The 26,417-nt window shown below is 33.5% G+C and overlaps 1 protein-coding gene across 2 annotated transcripts in view; it reads right to left on the bottom strand.

Annotated features, from left to right (window-relative positions):
• Nucleotides 1-26,417, bottom strand: part of DPY19L2 (dpy-19 like 2) — a 94,382-nt gene that overhangs the window by 33,512 nt on the left and 34,453 nt on the right. For both annotated transcript variants that reach the window (XM_059073757.2, XM_067042354.1), the window contains 7 exons: nucleotides 18,891-18,968; nucleotides 17,951-18,037; nucleotides 13,696-13,755; nucleotides 9,782-9,862; nucleotides 7,239-7,340; nucleotides 6,104-6,175; nucleotides 3,647-3,693 (listed from right to left, as the gene is read on the bottom strand). In XM_059073757.2, the coding sequence (XP_058929740.1) occupies nucleotides 3,647-3,693; nucleotides 6,104-6,175; nucleotides 7,239-7,340; nucleotides 9,782-9,862; nucleotides 13,696-13,755; nucleotides 17,951-18,037; nucleotides 18,891-18,968 (527 nt within the window). The remainder of the gene's footprint in view (nucleotides 1-3,646; nucleotides 3,694-6,103; nucleotides 6,176-7,238; nucleotides 7,341-9,781; nucleotides 9,863-13,695; nucleotides 13,756-17,950; nucleotides 18,038-18,890; nucleotides 18,969-26,417) is intronic.

Here is a 26,417-nt window from a genome sequence, read left to right as displayed (position 1 = left end):
AGATTTTACCTATTGGAAGAGACACCTCTAGAAGAACTCTCTTCAACCTTGATGGAAGGGCCCCTATCAGGTACTGCTAACCAACCCTTATGCCACCAGAATCCAAGCAACAGACTCTTGGATTCATGTGACACACCTAAAGAAAGTACAGAACCCTGACTGGACCTGCACATCATCTGGTGACTTGAAAGTAAAGATTTCCCAGAATTGACGTAGATGACATCTGATGAGACAGCTTTCCCAGGATATCCAGGCCAGGACTGTTGGAAGTTTGTCATCAAACTTTTAAGGATGACATAACACTTCGGATGATCACAGATACCTAGGATCTTGATAACATATGAACTTTAGATGAAAAAGCGCCTGTGAGTTCTCCCTCCCACCCCTCCTTGTTACTCACATGTGACCTCAATAGGTTTCCAATCTGTGCACTTTTCCTCTGATGTGAGACACTACACTCAGGAAAGGTCCTTCCTGGCACTGAGGGACAAAAAGCTGCTGAAACTAGAAAATCTGACTCTTGATGAATGATGCTTTCAGAGAAAGGTCTTGATGAAAAGGCGGAAAGTAAAGAAAAAATTAATAAATAGAAATCTCAATTAAATAGAGTTGGAGACACGAAGGGGGAACTTTCATGCCCTGTAACAACGGCAGAGTCCTCCAACAGGAAGAAGGATTCCGCTTCTTTCCTGGCATTTCAGCCAATGAAAAGAAATGGACTTTTGGTTTACTATAGCTCTCCCAACTTCGTTTTCCCCTCTATGAAAGTGATCTCTTCTCCTTGCTGTGCAGGGACTTGCATGTGGCTCACCACGGTTGTAAACCTCAAAGTGTAATCCTCTGCTGACCCCCAATAAACCCATCTCTGTTGGAGAAATATCTGGCAGTTCATTTGTTTTAGGGCAACAATGAATAAAGAAAATGTGGCACATATATGCAATGGATTATTATTCACCCATAAAAAACAAGGAAATCCTGTCATTTGCAACTACATGGATGAACCTGGAAGGCATTACGCTATGTGAAACAGGGCAGACAGGGAAAGGCAAATATTTTATGGTATCACTCACATGTGGAATCTAAAAAAGACCAAAAAAACAGTCAAACAGAGAGTAGACTGGTGGTTGCCAGGGTCTGGAGACTGGGGGTAATGACGTGATGTTCTTTAAAGGGTACAAACTTTTAGTTATAAGATTAAGAAATTCTGAGGAAGCAATGTATAGCATAGTGACTATAGTTAATAATATTGCATTATATACTTGACGTTTGCTAAAAGCGTAGCCCCTTAAGCGCACACACACACAAGGTAACTCTGTGAGGTGTTGGATGTGTTAATTAACTTGGTTGTGTGATCACTTTACAACATATATGTATATCAAATCATTGTACTGTATACTTTATATATACACATATTTATTTGGCAAAAAATGAAAACTATGAAAGAGAATATGGAGAAATACCTTTATGATTTTGATGTGAAGTGTTTCTAAGCACAGAAATTAACACAGAAAACACAGCAAGTGTACAGTTGTGATTGTATACAAATTTTAAACTTCTATAAAGCAATGACCATTAATAAACTATGTATTGATATCCTAGAATAAACTATGTTATACACATAGTAGACAAAAGATTACTGTCTATAATATAAAAAGACACCACAAATCAATTTTCAAATGGTCAAAAAGAAACGCAAATAGCCAACAGACATATGGAAAGATATAAAACTTCACTGGCAAAGACTTGTAAGATGAGTTACTTTTTAAAGTAGTATCAGTTTTTTAAACAGTGGTGTTCATGGAGATGCAGAGAAATGGACACTCTCACCATTATAAGTTCTCAGTATCCATCAAATTATAAAAATTCATACCTTATGGTCTAGCAGTCCCATATCAAATATTTCAAATATTAAATATTCTAAATACTGAAATAAGTGTTTAAATGAATGTGTATAAGGATGTTAATTACTCATAGCACTGGTTGTTATGACAAAAAGATAAATATAATCTAAATGTCCACTGATGTGGTAATGGCTAATTACATGATAGTCACTCATGATGCTGAACAATAAAATGTGGAGACTACTACAAAGTATGAGGAAGATCTAGGCAGATGCCCAAGACACGCTGTTATATAAAAGTTACAGAATAATACCACTTAAACAATACATTGGGTTTTCAGAAGTGTTTTCTGGAATGATACATACAAAGCCACTTACAATCTGAGGAGTACAACTAAGAGAGGGGAACATTTCCTCTTTTCTTGATATACTATTTTTTCTGATTGTATTTCTATAAGCTTATAGTTGACTCCTGAACAACATGGAGGTGAGGGGTACAGTTGAAAGTCCGAGTATAAATTATAGTTGGCCCTCCATATACTTGGTCCCTCCATATCTCAGGATTCAACAAACCACAGATCTAGTAATAGTGTAGTATTTATTATTGGAAAAAAATCTGCAAATAAGTGGACCCATGCAGTTCAAATCCATGTTGTTCAACAGTCAACTGTATTATTTTCGTGATTTAAAGGCCACTCTGCCCGTAGCCATCACTTTCAGGAATGTAATCGCCAAGAAAGACCTCCTAACTTTGAGCTAAGTATCTTCCTTCCACCAATTGGCTCCCTCAAGTCTGTCATCTTCCACATTATACTCTCTCAAATGTTTGAAGACAGCTGCCATGTACCCCTCAATCTTCTATTATCCAATTAAATACCCCAGGTCTCTTCATGCATTCCTTAAGTGAACAGTTTTCAGGGCTCTAAAAACATTCTTTTTAGAATGTCAAGACATGCTCCCCCAGGCTCCATCTGACCAGAACAAAGTAGAGTGGATCTACTAACCCTCTTGATTTGGAAACAATTTTAACAAACAAGATGTTACCATTTCAACCATAAGATTCTAATTAGCTCTTCTGGCTACCATACAAAACTGTTTACTCAAAATATAAGCATGGGGTACAGCGTTCATGGAAACTCTCTATTCTATCTTCAGAATTTTTCTGTAAATCTATAACTGTCCTAAAATAAATATTATTTAAAATAATCCATCTAATGAACACATCTACAAATATAAACTGTAATCTGAGGTAAAATTTTCCTCAGAAGGACGTTTTCTTCACAATTCTCATGTCCTATAGCAATGTGTGATTTGAGTTATATTTTGCTCATATTTGTTTATCCCATAATTCTAGTGACTAATAAAACCACAAAGAAATGCAATAAAACAAGCAGTTTTAACAATAATGTAGGAAAAGTTATTTCATGAATATTCAGAAAAACAAGTATGCTTTCTCTGAAAGTTAAAAAAAAAAAAAAAGAATCGCCAAAATAAAACTTTAGCTTACTTCTGTTTACTGACTTTAAATTGTAGTGGTATATTAAAATTAAACTAAATCAATTTAAACTTTGAGTTAATTCACAAATATAAATCCTTCAAAACAAGTCCAAATTCATAAAAGACAGACAGCCATAAGAATAATACATTCTGTCTTTTTTTTTAAGAAGACATCTAATCTTGGTTCATGTTTCCTGTTGTAATCATAATGCTGAAGTTTAATTTATATTCATTTGAAAAACTGATATTACAGTAAGTTATTTAATAACTGAATATAGTATGGTTTAAAAACAACTATGAAATAATTACCTCAGATAAGTGTTTGCAGATAAGACCCATAAAATATCACGAAAAGCCTGTGAATAGAATCAAATCGAAATTTCTAAGGAATTAAAGTGATGTTTAAAATGTCCTGATTCATTAACAAAAATACCCCCACTAGAAAGAAGTATTTTTATTGTTAAAATGAGTCCTCAGAAACAGTTTAGTTCCAGCTCTACCTCAGGCAAATAATTTCTTGAAGTTGTAACCTCCTTTTCTATTTAAAAAGAGAAAGTATTGGAGTAAATCTTTCAGCTCTAAAATTCTAAGCTTTTTATATGTGGATAACTTCTTACCAGTGTTTAAGTTTATATTTTACTGGGAGGCAGGTGGGTTGTGGGGGATTGGTTTCCACAAAGGAGGCAGCTTCCTCCAGGTACTTTCAGAGACTATTTTATTTTGACCTTCTAAGCAAATTAGGAATTTCTTTCTATCTACACAGTCTATATGCCTGCTTCACTCAAACTCCTGATTATTATAAAATTAGCTATGGCGTATTTTCTTCCCTGATATACCTCAGCCTGAAGTGTCTGCTACAGAAGGCTTAAGAGCACTTATCAAAATGGGACTTCCCTGGTGGTCCAGTGGTTAAGACTCTGCGTGGCTCAACCAAAAAAAAAAAAACAACAAAAGTGTACCAGTGTACCAGATGATGATGAGAGGAGGAGTGAAGGCAAAAAATGTGGAAGCTAACTTTGGCCAAAGAGGCTTTAGCAGCAATTACACACAACTTAAGAAATTTACGGGGAACTTAAAATTTTGCACTCTGTATGATATGTGGCTTATAACTCACAGATAAACATTGAAAAAATACATAATAAAATTTCGACTCTAATGTTAAATTAAATCTAAGTTTAGAATTTTTAACTTCTCTCATTGATTCAAGGGCATCCAGCATGGACGAATATTTCAAATAATGAAAATGAGATTATCAGTCTTTTTGGCAAGCAAAAGCCTATTCAAAGGTATAGATAACCGAATATATGCATTTATAGGAGTCTAACATTCAATAGTGTTACAGGAAACCATACTAGACATGCCTTCCTCCTTTCCTTCTCAGAAGTGCTTTCACACAAGTGAAAAGTTAAATGAATATCAGAAGTATCCCTGAAGTGGAAAATAAGCCATAATAGGACAAATAAAGACTGAGGTATTTATGTGGATGCAGAAAGCACGCCTGCTACTGCACGTGCACGGTTTGAGCTGTGGTATGTTTGGGGGCTAGTATTATGTTTATGAGTCTCAGATCTTGTATCTTTATTTTTAAAATAGTTAATAGTAGATCTACTTATTTTCTCCTGTGCTAGATATCTCCCCACTGAACAGTTAATTCTTGCATTAGTCCCCCCCAAGTGGAGCCTTGTAAGAATAACACAAATTGCCATGATGGAATAGAGAAATAGACTAGTGGAGAAAATCTGCAACTTGAGCTAAGTAGGGCCAAAGCAATGGAAAGCAGCAAACCTGTGTGTAGTTTACCCATTCGTATCTATCCTGACTCTTTCAACGTGGTCCCTAGGGAACTGGATCAAGGGTGAAACAACAGAGATGTACAGGGAGATGCCTTTCTCACTCATAAATTATTCATCTTCTATGTGAAAACAAAGGGATGAGAAATGTGGGAACTGGAACTACATAGGGAAGATAGGTAATTTGACTTTAAATTTAGAACACTGGCTTCAACAGAACCACACTTCATATGACAGTAGAGAAATCATGTTATTGCTATCTGCTTAAAAGCATAAAATACATACTGACTTAAGGCAGGACAACTTTTAAACAATAAAAATAAAGATGGTTCAAAATTGCTAAAAACTGAGGACCCACTGTCTTTAACCAGACTTTTGGATAAACTACTCCCAGACCAAGAAAATCTTCCAGTGGTATTTTAAACATTATTCCTTCTATTGTGATAACATTTTGTTTTTTTTGTGAAAACAGTGAACAGTAGAGAATGATATTTTAAAGGCTATACAAATTTCTCCTATTCATGTCTCAAAATGGATCAAGACTTTTTTGAATATGTTTTATATTTGAAAGATACCAAAGTGGTCACTGTACTTTTCTTTTTTAGTACCTATAACAACTGCAATTATTTAATCATTTGGGAAATTATGTGCTGAATGTTCCCCCCGGCTCAGACTGTGAGTTTCTAGATAGGGCTGGGCTTATCTTATTTATCTCAGTGTACCTACTTTGTTAACGTAGTTCTTAGAACATAGTGGGTAACTGACAAATTTCTTTCGAAAGAATAAGTAAAAATATCTTTTCTAATGTGGCTTTCAGAAAAAACCCCACATAATACTAGATAAAGAAAAATCTGAATAAAATTAGCTTTTTAGGGAGGGAAGAGTTCATCCTAAAAGTAAGACAGAATTCTGAGCTATTAACATTAATCTAAGTCCTTATCTTGAAACCAAAAGCAAGAAAAAAAATTTTAAGTACCTTTTTAAGGATAAAATAAGTAATCACCATAACAATTGGAAGTAACAATGTCTCTGTGTATCTCAGTGGCGTCTGAAATATAGCAAATTATTCAAAATAATTATTTATTAAATTTTACATTAAATGAATAAAAATGTATGTCAACTTGAGTGTCACAATAAGATTTCGTAAAGGTAAAAGATATCTTTGTCATTAACAGACTACATATTTATTGAGTTTCATGTTCTAATACAAGAATCAAAAATATAAAATAGTTACACAAATATATCAAATAGTTTTCATGATAAAAACTATTAAAATTAGCTATGGATATTATTTTTGCCTTTCTTTTGGTTTTATCTTTCCTTTATTTATATTATATAATAGTAAGTTTAAAATATGTGTTTACTGATCCCTGGGCCCTAGATGATCATTTCCTGGGCTGCAAATTCTATTATTTTCATTTGTGAAACTATAGAACTAACAATGAAGAAAGTTACACTAAGTAATTACTGTAAGTATGAATAAGTACTAAAATAATAGCAGCAGCTAAATAATTCTCATGAATTATGATAGTGATTTACCATGTAACAAAATTATATATTTTTTGAAGGCAGGAATCAAGTAATTTTACTCTTCATAGTCCAACTACAAACTTCCTCACAGATAATTAGTGGTCAGTAATTATTTTTTAATAAATGTATGACTGATTGGATAAGAGAATAATAGATGATTAGTAGTATATCTTTCTTGGCAATGTCTTATTTTAAAAGTTTGTAATATTTGGGATATTAAGTGAAAAAAACCTGAATTTTTTAAAAACAAAAACAAGAATTTGGGTTTATATTTCCTGAGTGGTCTCATACCTCCAACTGACCCAGATTATTAAAAGTAATTGAACTGTAGTAACAGTAATTGACTATGGGTCATACAGTATGTTATGCACTCGCCCTGGTAGGGGCCATTGTTTACTGATTTTACACATAAGAAACCAGGTGAGGAAGGCCATATAATTAGCAAAAGTTACCATAAAAAAATGATAGAGTAAGTAAATTGGATGTTTCTGAATAAAATTTTTGAGTTTCAGATTAAAGGGAAAACTTAAGAGCAAGAACCCATCATACCTGTAGAGGAGAAAAAAAAGAAACATTCATACCGCTTTTTCCATGAAGTCAAATTCAGGAGCACAGGTGTAAATTAAAGTATCAAAATCTGTATATCTTAAGATTCTGGCTGCAATAAGGTCACTCAGGCGAATCTGGAAGAAAATAAAAACAAAATCACACAAATAATAATAGTTAATAATAATTAGTTTGATGTAATAGTAACAAAGTCTACAGAGAAGATAAATCCAAAGCACATGGATGCCTCTCCAGAAAAAACAAAAAATACAGTGAACCACATTATGTGCTGAATTATGAAGAAAACTGAAAACAAACAGAAATAGCAAGAGAAATGAAAAGGAAAAAGAAGTTCAGAAAAAGCAAGCAGAGAAGGTGATAATGTAAAGAATGAGGTAAAATCAACATTTGCTGGGCACAAACCACCATGCAGTTGACCATGAGATTTTATAATCAGATCATTTATCAAGAAAAAAACAATTTCAGTTAACTCCTTTCACCACACATTGTAAATCATGAACAAATTTTCCATGCACTGTCATTTTCACAAAGCCTCATACATTGAGCACAATTTTTGGTGCTTCTTGAATTTTTCAGACATACATTCAAGCCATTAGCTATGAGAGTTACTCTTCAAGAGAATTACAACAACTATACATACTACTTTGATTTAGTTACTTGATCTCAAAGGACTTTAAAATAAACACCACCAAACAAATCCAATGTAGAACTATTTTCTACTGATTATTTATTACCTACTTTGGTGAGAAAATTATTATTATTATTTTTGTTTTGTTTTTCGGTACGCGGGCCTCTCACCGTTGTGGCCTCTCCTGTCGTGGAGCGCAGGCTCCTGACGCGCAGGCTCAGCAGCCATGGCTCACGGGCCCAGCCTCTCCGCAGCATGTGGGATCCTCCCAGACTGGGGCACGAACCTGTGTCCCCTGCATCAGCAGGTGGACTCTCAACCACTGCACCACCAGGGAAGCCCGAGACAATTATTTTTACGCTGTATTCTTAGAAGGTCAGATAAAGAAAAATATATGGCATGTAAAACATTAACTCAAACTACCTTACAAGGACATAAATTATTATATATCATCTTTGATGATTATCTATGGTTTTCATTTATTCATGATTCCCCTTATCTACCAGTACCAAGGATAATTTACAGTTAACTTTATTTTTCTAATTTAGACTAGGCCTGGTGACTAATTATAATTTAACCAAGCCACTTTAGTTTCAAGTCTTTCTCACAGAAGTCACTTAAGAATACCAAGGGGGGCCTTCGCTGGTGGTGCAGTGGTTGAGAGTCTGCCTGCTGATGCAGGGGACATGGGTTCGTGCCCTGGTCTGGGAAGATCCCACATGCCACAGAGCGGCTAGGCCCGTGAGTCATGGCCGCTGAGACTGTGTGTCCGGAGCCTGTGCTCCGCAACGGTAGAGACCACAATAGTGAGAGGCTTACGTACCGGAAAAAAAAAAAAAAAAAAAGAATACCAAGGGGTGTGTGTGTGTATATGTGTGTGTTTTAGGATTTGTAAAGAGTTGAGTGACAATGTGGAGCAAGGCAAGAAAGAAAATAACAGACCAACTTAATAAATAACTTAGGAGGCCTAAATAAATTTACCATAAAATGTATACCCCCTACAGAATAAAAATTTAAAAACAACAAATAAACCTAATAAACAACTCTGCAGATCTAACAATAAATGGCAAATAAATCCTTACATTTTGAAATTTTATTTAACATGAACATGTATACAGGCTCAATTCTCCTGGATAGTGACAGCACTTGACATTTTAAGAGAGTAACTATTATCTGTAATTCCTTGTTAAAGTTGAAGCAATTTCAGCATTAGACAGAGTCCTAATTGGAGAGTACTACATAAGGTAAATTTCAGAGTAGATTATTGTATGATACACTCATCTATCCTTATATCCAAAGAGAAAGTGCTGAAAAATCAAAAGTTAAAATCATGCATTGTTTTCTATTCCCAAAACAAACTAGTTAATAGGAACTTTTGCTTTGAAAAGGGCCATTATTTGAGGTATTGGCCTTAAAACAGAGAGATACAACATGCATAAGGGATGTGGTCCAAATATTTTCTAAAAGTTGAAAAGACAGAGAATTTTTATCATTCTCTTTATACAAGAAAAACTTTAAAAATATCAAATCACATCTTAATTTTAGTCTATAATTATAAATAAAACTATATTGAGATCTTGAGTTCTATATTACAAAGCTGAGTACAGACTGTTCATATGTTAACATTTACAATGAATTAATAACTTATTAAACAAACTATTTGTATTTTAACCAAAATATAAACAACTATTTAACATATTTTTTTCCTAGAAGGCTAAGTCACCATTCAGTGATATACTTTCTTCTTAGTGGGTTGAAAAGATCTGCAGGGTATTAGTACTGACTCTGCCAATAACTAGTTTGGGACCTTCAAGAAGGCACTTAACCTCTATAAAATGAAGAGGTTTCATTTAAAAATAGTTGGTTTCAAAGTCTTCATCCAACTAAATATTTATAGAAATTCTAATGTTTTAAGTAGAAAGTACTTACATGGCCTGAAACACCTAAAATTATAGATGTCAGAAATTTCAGAATGATTGTCCCACAAAACCAAGCACTTCCTTGAATTATCTAGAAAATAAGCAAAATAGAAGTCAGAAGACCAAAAGGCCCTTCCTCCTGGAAATTAAACCTACTATTAATAAGTCTTAAGTGAAAGGGAAACACAAACTCAAAAAAAATTTTTTTAAAAAATATGGTAATGATAACTACATATTAGAAACTAAGGGATGCATGTACAGCCATGATCAGAAGAAAATTCATGGCCTCATAAACTGGTATCAATAAAAATGAGAGTAAAGGAAATAAATGAAAAGCTGGACTCAAATATCTAAAGAACAACAAAATAAACAAAAATACATGAAAGGAAATATTCAAGAGAAGAATAGTCTATTATATTTAGACCTATGTGCATCCATTTTGTTGTCCTTTACTTCTTCTGGATGTTCTAACATTCCTTCTCTCATCACTTACTTCCTATTTCAAGGACTTCTATTAATCATTATTTAAGGGTTGCTCTGCTAGCAACAAATTCTTAGTTTTCCTTCATCTGAGAATATGTTTTACTTTCCCCTTCATTCCTAAAAGACACTTTCACTGGATATATAACTTGTGGTTGACAATTCTTTCCAGCATTTGACAAATGTTGTGCCACCTTCTTCTGGCTCCCATAGTTTTAGATGAGAAGTCTGCTGTAAATTCGAAACAGTTTTGCCCTAAAGGTAATGCATCATTTCCCTCTGTCTGCTTTGAAGACTTTTTCTTTGCCTTTCGTTTGCAGAAGTTGAACTATGATGTGTCTTGGCATGGATTTTGTTGGCTTTATCCTACTTGGGATTAACTCAGTTTCTTGACTCTGTAGAGTTACGTCTTTTACCAAATTTGGAAAGTTCTCAGCCATTCTTTCTTTTTTTTTTTTTAACATCTTTATTGGAGTATAATTGCTTTACAATGGTGTGTTAAAACCATTAAAAGTTTCTGCTTTATAACAAAGTGAATCAGTTATACATATACATATGTCCCCATATCTCTTCCCTCTTGCACCTCCCTCCCTCCCAACCTCCCTATCCCACCACCCTCTAGGTGGTCACCAAGCACCGAGCTGATCTCCCTATGCTATGCGGCTGCTTCCCACTACCTATCTATTTTATGCCATTACTTCTTCAAATACTTTTTCAGCCCCACTCTCTTTTTCCTCTCCTGTGGAACTTCCACGATACAAATATTAAATCTTCTGTTATTGTCCCACACTTCCCTAAGCCTCTAGCATTTTTTTCCAGTTACTTTTCCTCTGTTGTTTAGATCGGGTAATTTCTATTCTTCTATCTTCAAGCACACTGATTGTTTTCTTTGTTATATTCATTCTTCTATGAAACTCATTCACTGAGTTTTTTATTTCATTTACAGTATTTTTCAAGTTATTCTCTTAAAAAAATTCCCAAGTTATTCCTTTTTTTAAAAAAAATTTTCTATTTCTTTGGTGATATTTTGTCTGCTTCTAGAGTACGTATAATTGCTCACTGAAGTATTTTTATGATGACTGCTTTAAAATTCTTGCCAAATAATCCCAACATCTTACTCATCTGAGTGTTAACATCTCTTTATTGCTTTTTCTCATTCAAGTTGTAATTTTCCTCATCCTTATTACATGATAAGTGGTTTTACACATTTTTTTAAAAAAATTAAATTTCAAAAATATTAGATTTATTCAGATACTATGTATTTTTTCTCCCTAATATGTATGGCATATTTTCAAAAATATGTCTTTTGTTTGTTGCCAAAGAATAGAAATGCAATTAACTTTTGAATATTAATCTTATACCTAGCCATGTTATTGAATTTTTATAATTTCTAGTACTTATTTTGTTTTATATGTAAATAACGATATAATAAATTTTGATTTTTCTTTCCATTTCTTTTCTAATCCTGTTATTTACTTTCTTGCTTTTACATGTTTGAACCTTTAATAAAATGTGAAAAAACATATTTATCTTGATCTTCATAAATGGAATACTCCAAATATCTCTCCTGCAAAACCAGTGACCGTTGCAGAATTTTATTGGGTTAAGTAAACTCCCTGCTATTTCTTCTGTGCTAAGAGTTTTTATCATAAATGGATGTTTAAATTTATGAAATTTATTTTCTCCATCTAATGAGATGATCATAAAGTATTTTTCTCCTTTAATTTGCTAGTGTGATAATTTACATTTATAAATTTTCCAGAAACATCTTTGCATTCCTGGGATGAACCCAATTTGACAAGAATGGATTATCCCCTTTTCTTACAAAAACAGGTGTTTTTGTAAGAAAAAGTGTTATTTCACAAAATAGCTTTGCTATTTCTTTTTGACGGTCTTCCAGAAAAAAAGACATGAAAAGCCAGAATGTCTTCTGTGTTGTTCAGATGACTACCATGACTGACTTCTCCCTTTTGCAAGAGATTGATGGTATTAATTATATCAGTTTTAAAACATAAATATAAGCTGAACATTCATTATATTTTAACTGTTCTCTCCTTAGATTTTTGTTTCTTTGAAATTCTTGACTTGAAAGCTTTTTATTCTTTGCAGTCTAAAATAGAAAATGTTTAAGACAATAAATTTTCCTCTGAACACAACTTTGGCAGAATTTCCTAAACATCCACAGATACTGCTCTATTTGTTGTCATTTTTCAGTAATTTGTAATTAAAATTTTGACTTCCTTTTGAGTTAAATTATTAAATAAAAGTCTTTAAATTTTCTGTTGATTTCTTAGTTTAATCTTTAAAAAAAACAAGCTTTGCCAATTTTTCTGAAGAAAAAAATCAAATATTAGAAGGGTCATATCATTCAATAACAAGTGTATATTCACCATAGGGGATGGGAGAATGCTTCCAGCAGTAAGAAACTGGCAACTCATTCCATTATGTTTGTTTGTATTCTGAGTGGCTATCTACCCTCTTATCATTTCCAGTTTTACCGTACCAATATAAAATATGTAATCACAGAGTTCTTCAATATGGTAGATTTTATTTTTTAGTAGGAGTACGTTATAGACCTAGAGAAAAAGAATGTCATCTGTCTGATATTATGAGAATTAGTCATTGCAGTGCCTACTTAATAAGGTACTTATTTTACTTTGTAACATAACACACAAAAATAGAGGTAACATGGGCCATCCATTTGTACATTTGCAAAGAAGTCAAACAAAGATCAGGTAGTGGCTGAGTTGAAATAAAAAGGAACTGGGAGATTGTAGGGAAAATGTTAAAAGCATAAAAATAATAAGAGTCTAAAGTTGGAAGCCAAAGGAAAGATAGATGATGGATAAATGTAGTGAAAAGAAAAAGGGAAAGTGGGGACAGAACTATGGACTGAGTTATTTTGAAGAGAAGGTTAGTAAATCTAAAGAAAGAAACTCAAATCAAATAGAAAAAAAAAATTAAAAGCAAAGTAGTAGGGTATAGCAGAAGGAAAAGTAAAGAAGAAAGGCCTGAGGGTAGTGCTGAAATAAATGAATGAACTTCTTGAAAATGACTTGTAGATATTGCTAAGGAGTGTTTCCCACCTTATGTAATTAGCTATTTATAATATTTACTAACTATAAATCATTTATTTTTAAAGCATTTTATCTGTATTCAGTTTATAGGAATAGAAAAAGGATTTGAAGAAATTGTGTTAAAAATGTTGAACCTTGGGCTTCCCTGGTGGCACAGTGGTTGAGAATCCGCCTGCCGAAGCAGGGGACATGGGTTCGTGCCCTGGTCTGGGAAGATCCCACATGCCGTGGAGCGGCTGGGCCCGTGGGCCATGGCCGCTGGGCCTGCGCGTCCGGAGCCTGTGCTCCGCAACGGGAGAGGCCACAACAGTGAGACGCCTGCGTACCATAAAAAAAAAAAAAAAAAAAAAAAATTGTTGAACCTTACCCAAAAGTGGAGTTCAGATGCACCCAATCTTTGAATTTTATTTCTCCTTAGAATTATCACCTAAAATGCATATGACATAAAATAACAGAATTTAATTAAATTAACTTTTTAAAAATTACATTTCAAAAATTACACAGCCACCCCCTTCCATCTTGGCTATCACCAGACATTTTCCTTCTTAACTGTTGATTTTTCTGAATTTGGACATGGAAAATTTCCTTGGGTTGAAAGCCAAATTCTTTGTGTACCAGAACGTTGACCCTGGAATCAAGTTAATTCCTCACTGAGTTACTTGGGACATTTTATGCAGGGTAATTCCTCTGAGGAGATAGATGGTGTGTGGAAGGTATGTCCATGCAAGCGTACATGTAAGTTACCCAGCAAAATTAGTGGTCTAAATTAACATGAAAATCCTTCCTCTCCAAACTCCCAAATATTTTAAAATGTTTAAAAAAATATGTATTTAACTGAATTTATAAGAAAGAAAAGGAACTTTCCAGATGCCAGAGAAAAGAAGGTGATTTTTAAAAAGTAAAACATTAATTAGGAGAGTTTTTAAGGAGTTGGCAGTTTTTAAGGAGCTATAGAACAGGGTTACAACTATGGGCTTGTATTACAAGGGTGGGCAGCAAAAGAAGACTTGGGACAATAAAAGGTAAGAAACTGGAATTAAGACTCATGCATACAGCTGGGGTCCTCAAAAACTATACCCTTGGTGCTATCAACTGAATGTTTACATCCCTCCACCAATCCTGTGTTGAAACCCTAAGCCCGAACGTGACATATTTAGAGGTGGAACCTTTGTGAGGTAATTAGATTATGAGGGTGGGAACCTCATAAATGGGATTAGTGCCTTTCTAAGGACAGACATGAGAGAGATGATCCCTCTCTCCATCATGGGAGGATACAATGAAGATATCTGTCTGCAAATCAAGAAGAGAGCCCTCATCAAGAACTAAATCAGCTGACACCTTGATCTCCGACTTCCCAGCATCTAGAACTGTAAGAAATAGATTTCCGTGTAAGCCACCCATTCTGGTATTTTTGTTATAGCAGCTTGCACTGACAAAGACATGCAGGGACTAGGAATACTCCTCCTACTTTCTCTACAAGTTGGTAAGGTATTTGTTTATTCCCAAGTTTGTGTTGGAAAAACAAAAGGCTCCAATGAGAAACAAATCTTAGGCCTGTGTATTACTAAGATTTGGAGGAGAATTTTGCATCATCTAATTGGCCCAAGATGAGTCAGGATTCCTGAAGTTCCAACAATAGGAAAATATAAATGTACCAGATTACATAATGCAAAATTGTTTGTAAATGCAAAATACAAGAAATAAACAAAATGCCCAGACTTAGGAGAATGGTTGAATTATCTATGGAATATGCAGAAGGGAATACTTACTATGAAATTACAAGAAAGAATGAAGATCTCTGTGAACTGATATGGAGTGATATCTAGAAAAGGTTGCTAAGTGATACCCAGAATAGGTTGATAAATCAAAATGCAAAAGACTATAGTATGCTACCTTTCGTGTAAGTAGGAGGGTGTATAATAAAATATACATGTAATATTTATTAGTGCAAAAAAGAAAAAAAAACTAAATGGGTAAACCAGAAAAATTGAGAAGGAAAATGTAAAATTATCTCTGTTCACAGATGGCATGATCTTATATGTAGAAAACATTAAAGATTCTACATACACACACACACACACATAAGCTGTTAGAATAAACAAGTTCTGCAAAGTAGCAGGATACAAACTCAACAAAGAAACTATGTTGCATTTCTATACACTAACAATGAACTATCTAAAAAGGAAATTAAGAAAACAATCCCACTTACAATAGTCTCAAAAAGAATAAAATATTAAGAACGAACATAACCAAAGAGGTGCAAGACTTACACACTGAATACACTGCTGAAAGAAATTAAAGAAGACATAAATGAAAAGATAGTATTTGTCTTTCTCTGTCAGACTTATGTCACATAATTATGCCCTCAAGGTCTATCCATTCTGTCACAGATGGTAGGAAAACCTTTAGCTACCATTTCCAGGGCCCTTCATTTGTGTGAGCCAGACTGAGATCTAATATTATATTCCTTTCATCTGAAGGACCTCCTTTAACATAAAGGTCATAAAGTCTTTATTTTGCCTGAATTTTTGAAAGGTATGTTTGCTGGATATAGAATTATAGATAGTACTTTTTAATATTTTAAAGATGCTGCTTGACTGTCTTGTTGCTTGCACTTTTTTCTTATGAAAAATCTGACATCCTTACTCTTTGTTCTTCTGTATTTAACATGTCTTAATTCTCTTGCTACTCCCAAGAGTTTCTCTTTATTGCTGATCTTAAACAATTTGATAATATGCTTACTCTAGCTCTATGTTTTTTGTATTTGAGATTCACTGATATTCTTCATCTCTGAGAGTATAATTTTCAACAAATTTGGAAAATTTTTGGTCATTATTTCTTCAAATATTTTTCTACTTCCTCCCAACTCCCCTCATTTAGAAATGTACTTTACTTTTCTTATATGAACTGTGAACTGTAAAGGAGGGATTGGAATATCATCATTTTGCAATCCCTACTGAATTAATGGATCTGGTACTAAGCGCCGATCATAAAAAGAGAGGCACCAGATAATATGTGCCTCCTGAGTGAAGAATACTATATACTTGCCAAAGGAATTAAATCTGAACACGTCCAGGTTTTAGACCCAAGTATTAATATAAATACAGAAGACAAAAGAAGATGTAAAGCGGCACCATGAGGACTCGGGAGCAAAATCTAGACCACAGAACCCTTCAGATGTTCAGTGACCCAGGTAAAAAAAAATATCCCAGGGAAAAAAACAGGGAGACATATTGGAAACCTATAGATAAAAATAGAAACTTAAGTGATGAAACTATAAAGAAAAGCCTGGAGTGATCACCATAGTCAAGATAGTCACTACTGTTTTAGAGCAGCTCAAGGGAGTTATGATTGAGGCAGGTTACATGGAAGGCTTCTAGAACGGTTAGAAAAGTTCTGGTTTTGACTTGACGGTAATATAAGGATGTTTGCCAAGTAACAGTCCATTAATCAGTACTAATCAGTTCTAGTCAGAATTAAGTACATAAAACATTGGTTTTATGAGGTTTTCTACATCTGTGCTATATTTTAAAATTCAAAATGTTTTCATAAAAAAGAGGTTGATGAACACACTGTTATAAGTCATCTACTTTGTAATACTGAAAAAGTTCGACAAAATGTTGAAAAGAAAGGACCTATGTCTTTTGGCAGAGAGAAAGAGGAGAAATCACTTACTGTGATGCAAAAGAAAAAAAAAAAGGTATGGGGAGAAAAAATGTTAAAAACCTAAATCTCAAAAGATTCAGTCAATGCACCATACATAGGAAAGTGCTATATTTTGGTATTTCTGTAGTAAGTTATCATTTCCGGTCATTGTGGAAAGAGAACATTCTAGGAACATTCCAGTGGAGAACATTCCAGGTTCTGGCTTATGAATATCAGAAGTGTGACTATAAGGTAATAAAACTGATTTACTGAACCACCATTCCAAATACAACTCTAAATGAGTGTTATTCCATGAAAGTAAGTCACATGAAGAAACTACACCCTTATTATAATTATGTTGCCACTGCTCAAAACAGTTTGGAACTCCTCTTTATAAACTATCTTTAGAGATTATTTCCTTATGGGTGCAAGAAAATAGGTCTTATTACTTTGTTGTCACACTATATTTTGATCAAGATCTGTATTACCCAGCCCAATCACCCACCTTATTCACAAGACTTTGGTCATTTCCAAAAATCAAATCCACCCTTAAAAGACAAAGATTTGCCACCACTGAGGACATTCAAAAGAATGTGCCACAGTCTGTGAAGGCAATTCAGAAGAGTTCCAAAACTGTTTTGGGCAATGGCAGTGTCACTGCAGTAAGTATTTAGCCTACTGAACTGACTTAGAAGGAAATAACTAATTTTTATCATAAATTATGGCATATTTTAAAAAGTAAGTCTTATTACCTTATTATTTAAAAAAAATTTACTTGGGCATTGCCTTTAAAAGGTAAACTTTCCTTATATTATTTTTCAAGGATGACATAGACAAAAAGCATTATCTGGGAAAAATTTTTCATGTGACCAGTAATACAGACAGGGCCTTATTTATTCTCCTTAACCTATATTAAATGGGTAAACTTGCTATTTGACAGGTTAAAAAAAATCTTCACAAGCTTAACAAACACTTACCAATGTCATCAATAGAGACGAAGAATAATAAGAAGATAAATACATTAGATTTCCAAACATCAACACAAAACAAAGGAGAACCGAAACCTGAAAATTGAAGAAAATACATTTTATAGTTATTAGATAGATAGCAAAAAGCAACTTTTGTCTATAAGGATATAGTCATTTCCAATACAAACTTTATTTGCATAAAAAAGATTAATAAATAGATCCTGACCAAGTGATAACAGAATTTCAACACACTGATAGATTCTAAGTATTTTCAATACCATAAATACTATATAGCAGAATTTAATTTTTTCCCCTTATTTTCAACTTGGTACAAAGAAAACAGGAAAAATCTTATTGTTTCTATTAACTCAATAATGGAGGGATATAATAAGAAAGACTTACTTATAACTATTAGTTTTCTAATCTGATTTTTGTTGAACTACTTGAGGATTTCCCTCACTAAGGAAGCTTTATTTTATGTTCTTACCTAAAAGATTTTTATTTTTTATTTTCTTAAGGGATATGTGTTTGGAAACTAATATAAAAAAACAATAATGCAAAAACATAAATTTCACAGAGTGTTATATTCATGCAAAGTGTTAAAAATCTCAGGTCTCGGGGAGAAAAGGCAGTTACAAAAGTAGTGACAATAATAATAAAAAAAAAATTTTTTTAAGTTTCAGAGAATACAAAACATCTACAGTCTATTTGAAAGTATAGTTGCTATAATATGGCGTTCAGTTATCCTTCTAAATATTATCAACATCATATGTATTAAATACTACTTGAGAGGAGGTATATAAAACACTAAGTTCTATTTTATAAACCCTGAGATCTTATTTTAATATATGACTTATAAATATTAAAAATATTACCAGGTATACAGCAGAAACTAACAAAACATTGTAAAGCAATTATACTCCAATAAAGATATTCAAAAAACTGTCACCATGTTCATATAGATGATCTTCTGAAATTTTTTTGGCTCAATGTACCCCACAATATACATGGGAAATAATGAGGCTATCTGAAACAAAAATATTAAAAAAGCAGAAGTGAAAAAAATGTAGAAAAGCATTTCACTATTCATAAGCAAAGTAAATATAAGAGGAGAGTTATATTTCCAATAATGATTGTCAAAGTAATGTGAACCAACCTTCTCACTGAGAACTAGAATAGCTCGAAAAAATAATAAAAGTACCTGTCTGAAAGCCACAGCTTACTAATACAGCAAAAAAAGAATTAGGAAGCTAAGACCAGAGAAAAGGTGGAAATCTACAGAGATTAGTATGACATTTTGGGTCACTTTTCTTCCAGAGGCATCTGCCAATTCTAACAGAAGCAGATGCCTGCCAGCAGAGAGGCAGTTGAGAGATTTCCACTCACTTAGCAGTCAGGTAACCCCAAGAATGAGATCTCTGCTAAGTTCCCAAGCTTTGGTTTGGGACTTCAAAGGGTTATACTATAAGAGAGAACCAGAAATCAAAGCAGCGCTCCAAAATACTGAAGCCCACCTTTGAATTATCTCATTCCCTGATTGCATGAGGGAGATTAAAGACTGTTTCCCTGTATTTGCCTGCTGGAAACAAATCTAATTTTCTCTGGAAGAAGTTAATATCTTAGTCTCAAATTAACTGTACAATTGTTCATATACAATGTCTAATACCACATCAAAACTAATCAGATATAGGAAGAGATAAGACATTATCACTAAGACAACAGAAACAGATCTATGAAGAATCTAAATGTAGTTCAGGGGTCAGCAAACTTTTTATGTAAAAAGCCAGATAGTAAATATGTTAAGACTTGTAGGCCATGTACAGTCTCAATTGTATACTCTTCTTCTTCTTCTACATTTTTTAAACAGTACTATAAAAATGTAAAAACTACTCTTAGCTCACAAACCATGCAAAAACATGTCTGGCATCATCAGACATAGACTTTATGTTCGACATATGCACGGAAATAACAGATAAGATTGAAAATTCCAGGAGGGTACTGAAAGCCATAAAAAAAGAAATGAATTAAAATATACAACTAAATATTACAATAATAAATAATAAGAAGTCAAAAATGGGTTTAAGCAGGTTGAACACAGCCAAATGAAGTGATAAATTGGAAGATAGTTCAGAAGAAAGTATAAAATGACAAAGGGATGAACTACATATGGAAGAACATAAGAGATGTGGAGCATATAGTATAAAGGTCATACTTTACATCTCAGAAAGGGCTGAGGGAATTAAGTAAAATCTATACTTAAAGACATTATACCCGAGAACTCCCCAAAATCTATAGAAAAAGAATCAAGCACTGATTCATAAAGTATTAGTAGCCCCCAGAAAGGGATAAATTAAAACAAACAAAACCCAACCACACATAGGCATGTCATAGTAAAAACTGGCTATAACCAAAGGCAAAGAGAAAACTCTTAAAAAGGGTCTGAGACTAACTGACTTTAAGACTTACTACAAAGTTGCAGTAATCAAGACAGCATGGTACTGGAGAAAAAACAGACAAATTGATCAAAGGAATAAAATAGAGGGTCTAGAAACAGATCCACACAATTATAGGCAACTGAGCTTTGACAATGGTGCAAAATGGACAAATGACAGTCTTTTCAATAAATAGCGCTGGAAGACTTGGACACGCACACATTAAAAAAAATAAATAAATCTAGACCTAGACCTTACACCTTTCAGAAAACTGACTCAAGTGTATCTTAGAGCTAAATGTAGAACACAGACTAAAAAACTTCTAAAATATAATATAGGAGAAAATCAAGGTGATTTTATTTGAGGATGAGTTTTTAGCTATGACATCAAAAGCATGATCCATGAAAGAAAAAAACTGATAAACTGAACTTCCTTAAAATTAAAAACCCCAGCTCCACAAAAGACACTATTAGGAAAACTAAAGACAAGCCAGGGACTGTGAGAAAATCTTTGCATAACCCATATCTGATAAAGGTCTGGTATGTAAAATGTACTAAGAACTCTTAAAACTCATAAATAAGAAAACAAATAACCCAATTTAAAAATGGTCAAAAGATGTGAATAATGTAACCAAAGAAGATCTACAGAGAGCAAATAAGCACATGTAAAGATGCTAAACCCAATACTACATTAGGAACTGTAAATTAGAACAAGGAGATACTGCTACACACTTAATAGAATGGCTGAAATCCAAAAACCTGACAAAATCGGCAATTCCTTACACAACTAAACATAGTCTTAACATACAATCCAACAATCACACTCCTGGGTATTTACCCAATTGAGGTGAAATCTTATGCCCACTTAAAACCTTCACATGAATGTTTAGGGAATCACCAAAGACTGGAAACAGCCATGATGTCCTTCAAGAGTTGAATGGATAAACAAACTGTGGTACATCCAGACAATGGAATATTACTCATCAATAAAAAGAAATGAGCTAGCAAGTCATGAAAAGACATGGAGGAACCTAAAATACATATGGCTAAGTGAAAGAAGTCAGTCTGAAAATGTGACACAACCTACGATTCTAACTATATGACATTCTATTTTGGTTGTACTTTATTTCATTAAAAATTGTACAGCTCTACTGTGAATTATAGTATGAACATTTATTTTAGAGGACTGCATTCACAATAATAATTATGACTGGGCTCAGGAATTCTTTTCTTTGGGCCTTTGAAAAGTCTCATGCAATGAGACTATTACCACATTTAGTGGTAACCAGATTATGAATTTGTTGTATAAGAAAAACAACAATGGATAATTCATTCAAGAATTCCAAAGAGATTTTTATTTCAAGAGGTGCCAGTTGAAGATGGTAATACTTTCAAGTAATAACCAATTTACCTGAATATAGTTTCTCAGAACTTTGCTTATAACTTAATTGCTTGGAGCTTAAAGTATAGTTTTCTTAGAAACGATGCTATAAATTCAAATCCATTCAATGGATACTAGAGGGACAATGCTATCTCCACCTTAAAGAAACTTATTTGCTGGTGGTGTGGAAAAAAAAGGCAAGGACACAAATATCTCTGCAAACTTCGTTTCAACACATTATCAAGTGCCTCATAAAGCAAGCTCAGGCAAGGTCATAGAATCTCAGAGTCAAAGAATGCATAAATTGTTATAAGTATATTCTATAGATCAACTACCCAGAATTTGGGAGTTTGGTGCTAATATCTTACTCTCAAACTTCCTGTCATCTTTTCTTCTCCCAGCATAAATACCTTACTACCTACCTCCTCCCCACAAATGGATGGGGAAGGTAAAGTGGTTCCAACTAAAATTCCAGCTAATGGATAATCAGAACTTTACTGGATTTAAGAAACTTTTTTTATTAAGCTTAGAGTCTCTACCAAGGATCCCTCTATTACTTTTTTTTCAGCTTTATTGAGATATACTTGACTTAAAACATTGTGTAAGTTTAAGGTATACAACCTGTTGATTTGATACACTTATATATTACAGTATTATTACCACTGCAGTGTTAGTTAACACCTTCATCACGTCATGAAATTCTCATTTCATTTTTGTGGTGAGAACATTTAAGATCTACTTTCTTACCAATGTTCACGTATATAAAACAATAACGTTAACTACAATCATTATGCTATATGATAGATCGCCAGAACTTATTCATCTTCTAGTTGCAAGTTTGTACCCTTTGTCCAATATCTTCCTACTTCCCACACCCCTCAGGCCCTGGTAGCCGCCATTCAACTCTCTGTTTCTATAAGTTTGGTTTTTTTAGATTCCAAACTAAATACTAATACATGATACTAATATTATATCCCGTGATATAATACAGTATTTGTCCTCTCTGTCTGACTTATGTCACTTAGCATAATGCCCTCAAGGTCCATCTATGTCCTATGGTAGGATTTCCTTTTTCTCATGGCTGAGTAATACTCCATTGTATATATACGTAGTGCATCTTCTTTATCCATTCATCTGTTGACAGACACTTAGGTTATTTCCATACCTTGGCTATTATGAGTAATGCTGCAATAAACATAGAAGGACAGATAATCTCTTCAATATTCTGTTTTCATTTCCTTTGGATATATACCCAGAAGTGGGATTACTAGATCATATGGTAGTTCAATTTTAAATTTTTTGAGGAGCCTCCATACTGTTTTCGATAGTGGCTGCACCAATTTACACTCCCACCAACAGTGCACAAGGGTTCCCTTTCCCCCACATCCTCACCAACACTTGTTATCTCTTATTTTGATGATATTAATCTCTTATTAGATATAAGACAAGAGAGATTACATCAAAGTAAAAAGCTTCTGCACAGCAAAGGAAACACCGAAAGAGTAAACAGCAACCTATGGAATGGGAGAAAATACCCCATATATCCGATAAGGGGTTATTTCCAAAATATATAACGAACTCACATTACTCTAGCAAAAAACTAATAACAATTTAAAAATGGGCAAAGAATTGAACAGCTATTTATCCTAAGAAGATATACAAATGGCCAACAGATATATGAAAAAAACACTCAATATCATTAATCATCAGTGAAATGCAAATCAAAACCATAATGATATATTATCTCACACCTGTTAGGATGGCTATTTTCAAAAAAACAAATGACAAGTATTAGTGAGGATGTGAAAAAAAGGGAATCCTTTCACATTGTTAATGGGAATGCAAAATTATGCAGCTGCCAAGGAAAACAGTATGGAGGTTCCTCAAAAATTAAAAACAGAAATAGCATATGATCCAGCATTTCCACTTCTAAGTATTTATCCAAAGGAATTGAAAACAGGATCTTGAAGAGATATTAGCACTCTCCTGTTCACTGAAGCCCTATTCACAATATCCGAGATATGGAAATAGCCTAAGTGACAATCAACGGTCGAATGGATTTTTAAATGTGTTATACACATACAACAGAATAGTATCAGCCTTAAAAGATAAGGAAATCCTATAACATGCAACAATATGGATGAGAATATTATGCTGAGTAAATTAAGCCAGTCACAGAAGGACAAATACTGCATGGTTCCATTTATCAGAGGTATTTAGAATAGTCAAATTCACAGAAATAGATAATAGAATACTGATTGCCAAGGGCTGAGGGGATGAGGAAATGGAAGTCGCTAATCAACACACATAAGATTTCAGTTATTCAAGGTCAATAACTTCTAGAGATCTATTATACAACATGTGTCTATAGATAACAATACCTATACTGTACACTTAAAAATCTATTAAGAGGGTGTATCTCATGTTCAGTGTTCTTAACACACACATACACACAAATACACTTTAAAAAAATTTAAGGCTCATTACATAAAATTAAAAGGACTATATAATAACTGTGCACATAATGATATTGCATCAAAATGTTTAAAGCAAGAATTTACATAGCTAAAAGCAGATACAGACAAATCACTGTTATAATGGAAGACTTTAACACATTCCTCCTCTAGTAACTGAAAGCAAACAAAAATAGTAGAAATCTAAAAGATTAGAATACAATTAACAAACTTTGCTTAACATACATAGAACCCCATATCTAACAAATATAATCAAACTTTTAAAATGCAACAAAAATAGAAAATTCCTGGGAACAAATCTAATGAAAGATCTGTAAGATCTCTAAAAATCTATATTAACATTATTGATAGACATTAAGAACTAAATAAGTAGATATATATCATGTTCTTTGATCAGAAGACACAATATTTTAAAGATCTTAAAAGTTTTTATTTACTGCAATCACACTTATTGTCAAACTGAAAAGGAAAGGAATACAGTATGTATATAAATTTGGGGATGGGGACAAGTCTAAAATATAGGTTTTAAGAGACACTGTGAGAAAGTGTGTCCAGCTCATTTAATAAAATAACTATAGTTGTTAAAAGGAAGTTCATAAATTTACTTTGTGAAGAAAATTAATCTTGACACTAATTATGAAAAATGTATCATACAGATTTTTATGTAGAAAAGCAATTAGGTAATACAGTAGACTCAATTAATTATGGTTTTACAAAAGATATAGAAGTATTCTTTAAATGCATATTTCTTTTATTAACGCTTCATGAAAACTGAAGGCATTTTAGTAAGGAAATAAGACAACACCGCCAAGTGTGTGGCCTTCAACAGAAAAGAGTTGAAAGACCCTAGAGATGCAACGAAAATAAATTGGAAAGTGTTGGTGCTCTGAAGTAGGCCGACTTGATTTTAACTTAATCTCTGAGCCTCAGTGTCTTCATCTGTAATCATAAATTAATAATACCCATGTGCCTGGACTCCTTGAGGATTAAATGAAATAAAGTATAACACTGAAGTCTGGTATATGTTAGTCTCCCTTTCCCTCCTCCCATAGACCAATACTGTTAGGATATGCAGATCTAGACCCCTCTTCTTAAACATCATATTTACACTTTGGTTAAAAAAAAAAAAAACTTCACAGGAGAATATTGTGCTTAATAGCTGGACTGTTGCTATTTGAACTGCTGGTTGAAAAGAAAGCCCTCTCATTGAGATACAAGCAGCAGAGTCAACAATCTGCTGTGAAAATGTAGAAAACTGACTTCTATTGCCTCCTTTCATCATACTTCTCAAGATATGTAGTTCTAAGGATAGGGCAAAATTTGCTTCCATGAAAGAAGAGTTTTTAATCTGTTCAAATGCATGGACCAATTTTGTTCCTGAAATCAGAAATGAGTACAGGCATTTAAAATAAATTTTAAATAAAACTGTGTATAAGGAATGAAACTATAAATCCCTTCTGTAAGCTAATTCTTGATTCCCTGTTAGTTTACACATATAGAATAAACTATATTTTAACCACTGTGGCCAAAATAAACATTGTCAAACTAATAGAAAGAAATCAACCTGTAGACTGAGTTTAACAACAAGATGCAAGGTCAGACAAAGCTTTCAGAAAGAGAAGCTGACATTTATAGTAAGAGTAGCTGCTTCTACATCCAGAAGAAGAAACATCAACTCCCCTTGGAAAAAAACATTTTGGTGACCTTTTGTTTTGTAGATCAAAGACTCTTCTTGAATAAAAGTTTATTTGACTTGCCAAAAAACTGTCCTTTCTCAGACCCTTGGTGTGTGAAATTTGATGTTCAGTAAAGACAAAGGAACTGGAAAAATGTTTCATAAGGAGCCATGAGTCTCTTGGTGGAAAACCTTTCTGAGACTCACCAATACTTGAACATCTCCAAAAAACTAATATAATCCTAATTTGGCAAGACAGAACCCCAAGGAAATTGAAAAACAAACACATTGTGTAGATGATAGAATTCTGAACTTGTGAGCTCACTCTCAAGAACTGTACACCAGAACTGCAGTTCTTTTTTAGGAGAAGCCTAGTCCTACAGACAGCATTTAGCTAATGCTGAAATTCCTTATGAATCAACTCAGCTATCTCAGCACTGCAGGCATGCTATGAGACATTTACAAGAAAGAAAATGGTGCCACTCATAAGTAAAAGCATGGAGTCCAGGCCAATT

This window comes from Kogia breviceps, chromosome 9 (assembly GCF_026419965.1).
Source record: "Kogia breviceps isolate mKogBre1 chromosome 9, mKogBre1 haplotype 1, whole genome shotgun sequence".
NCBI classification, from domain to species: domain Eukaryota; kingdom Metazoa; phylum Chordata; class Mammalia; order Artiodactyla; family Physeteridae; genus Kogia; species Kogia breviceps.
Note: the sequence above shows the minus strand (reverse complement) of the source record. Positions and strands in the feature narration are given on the sequence as shown.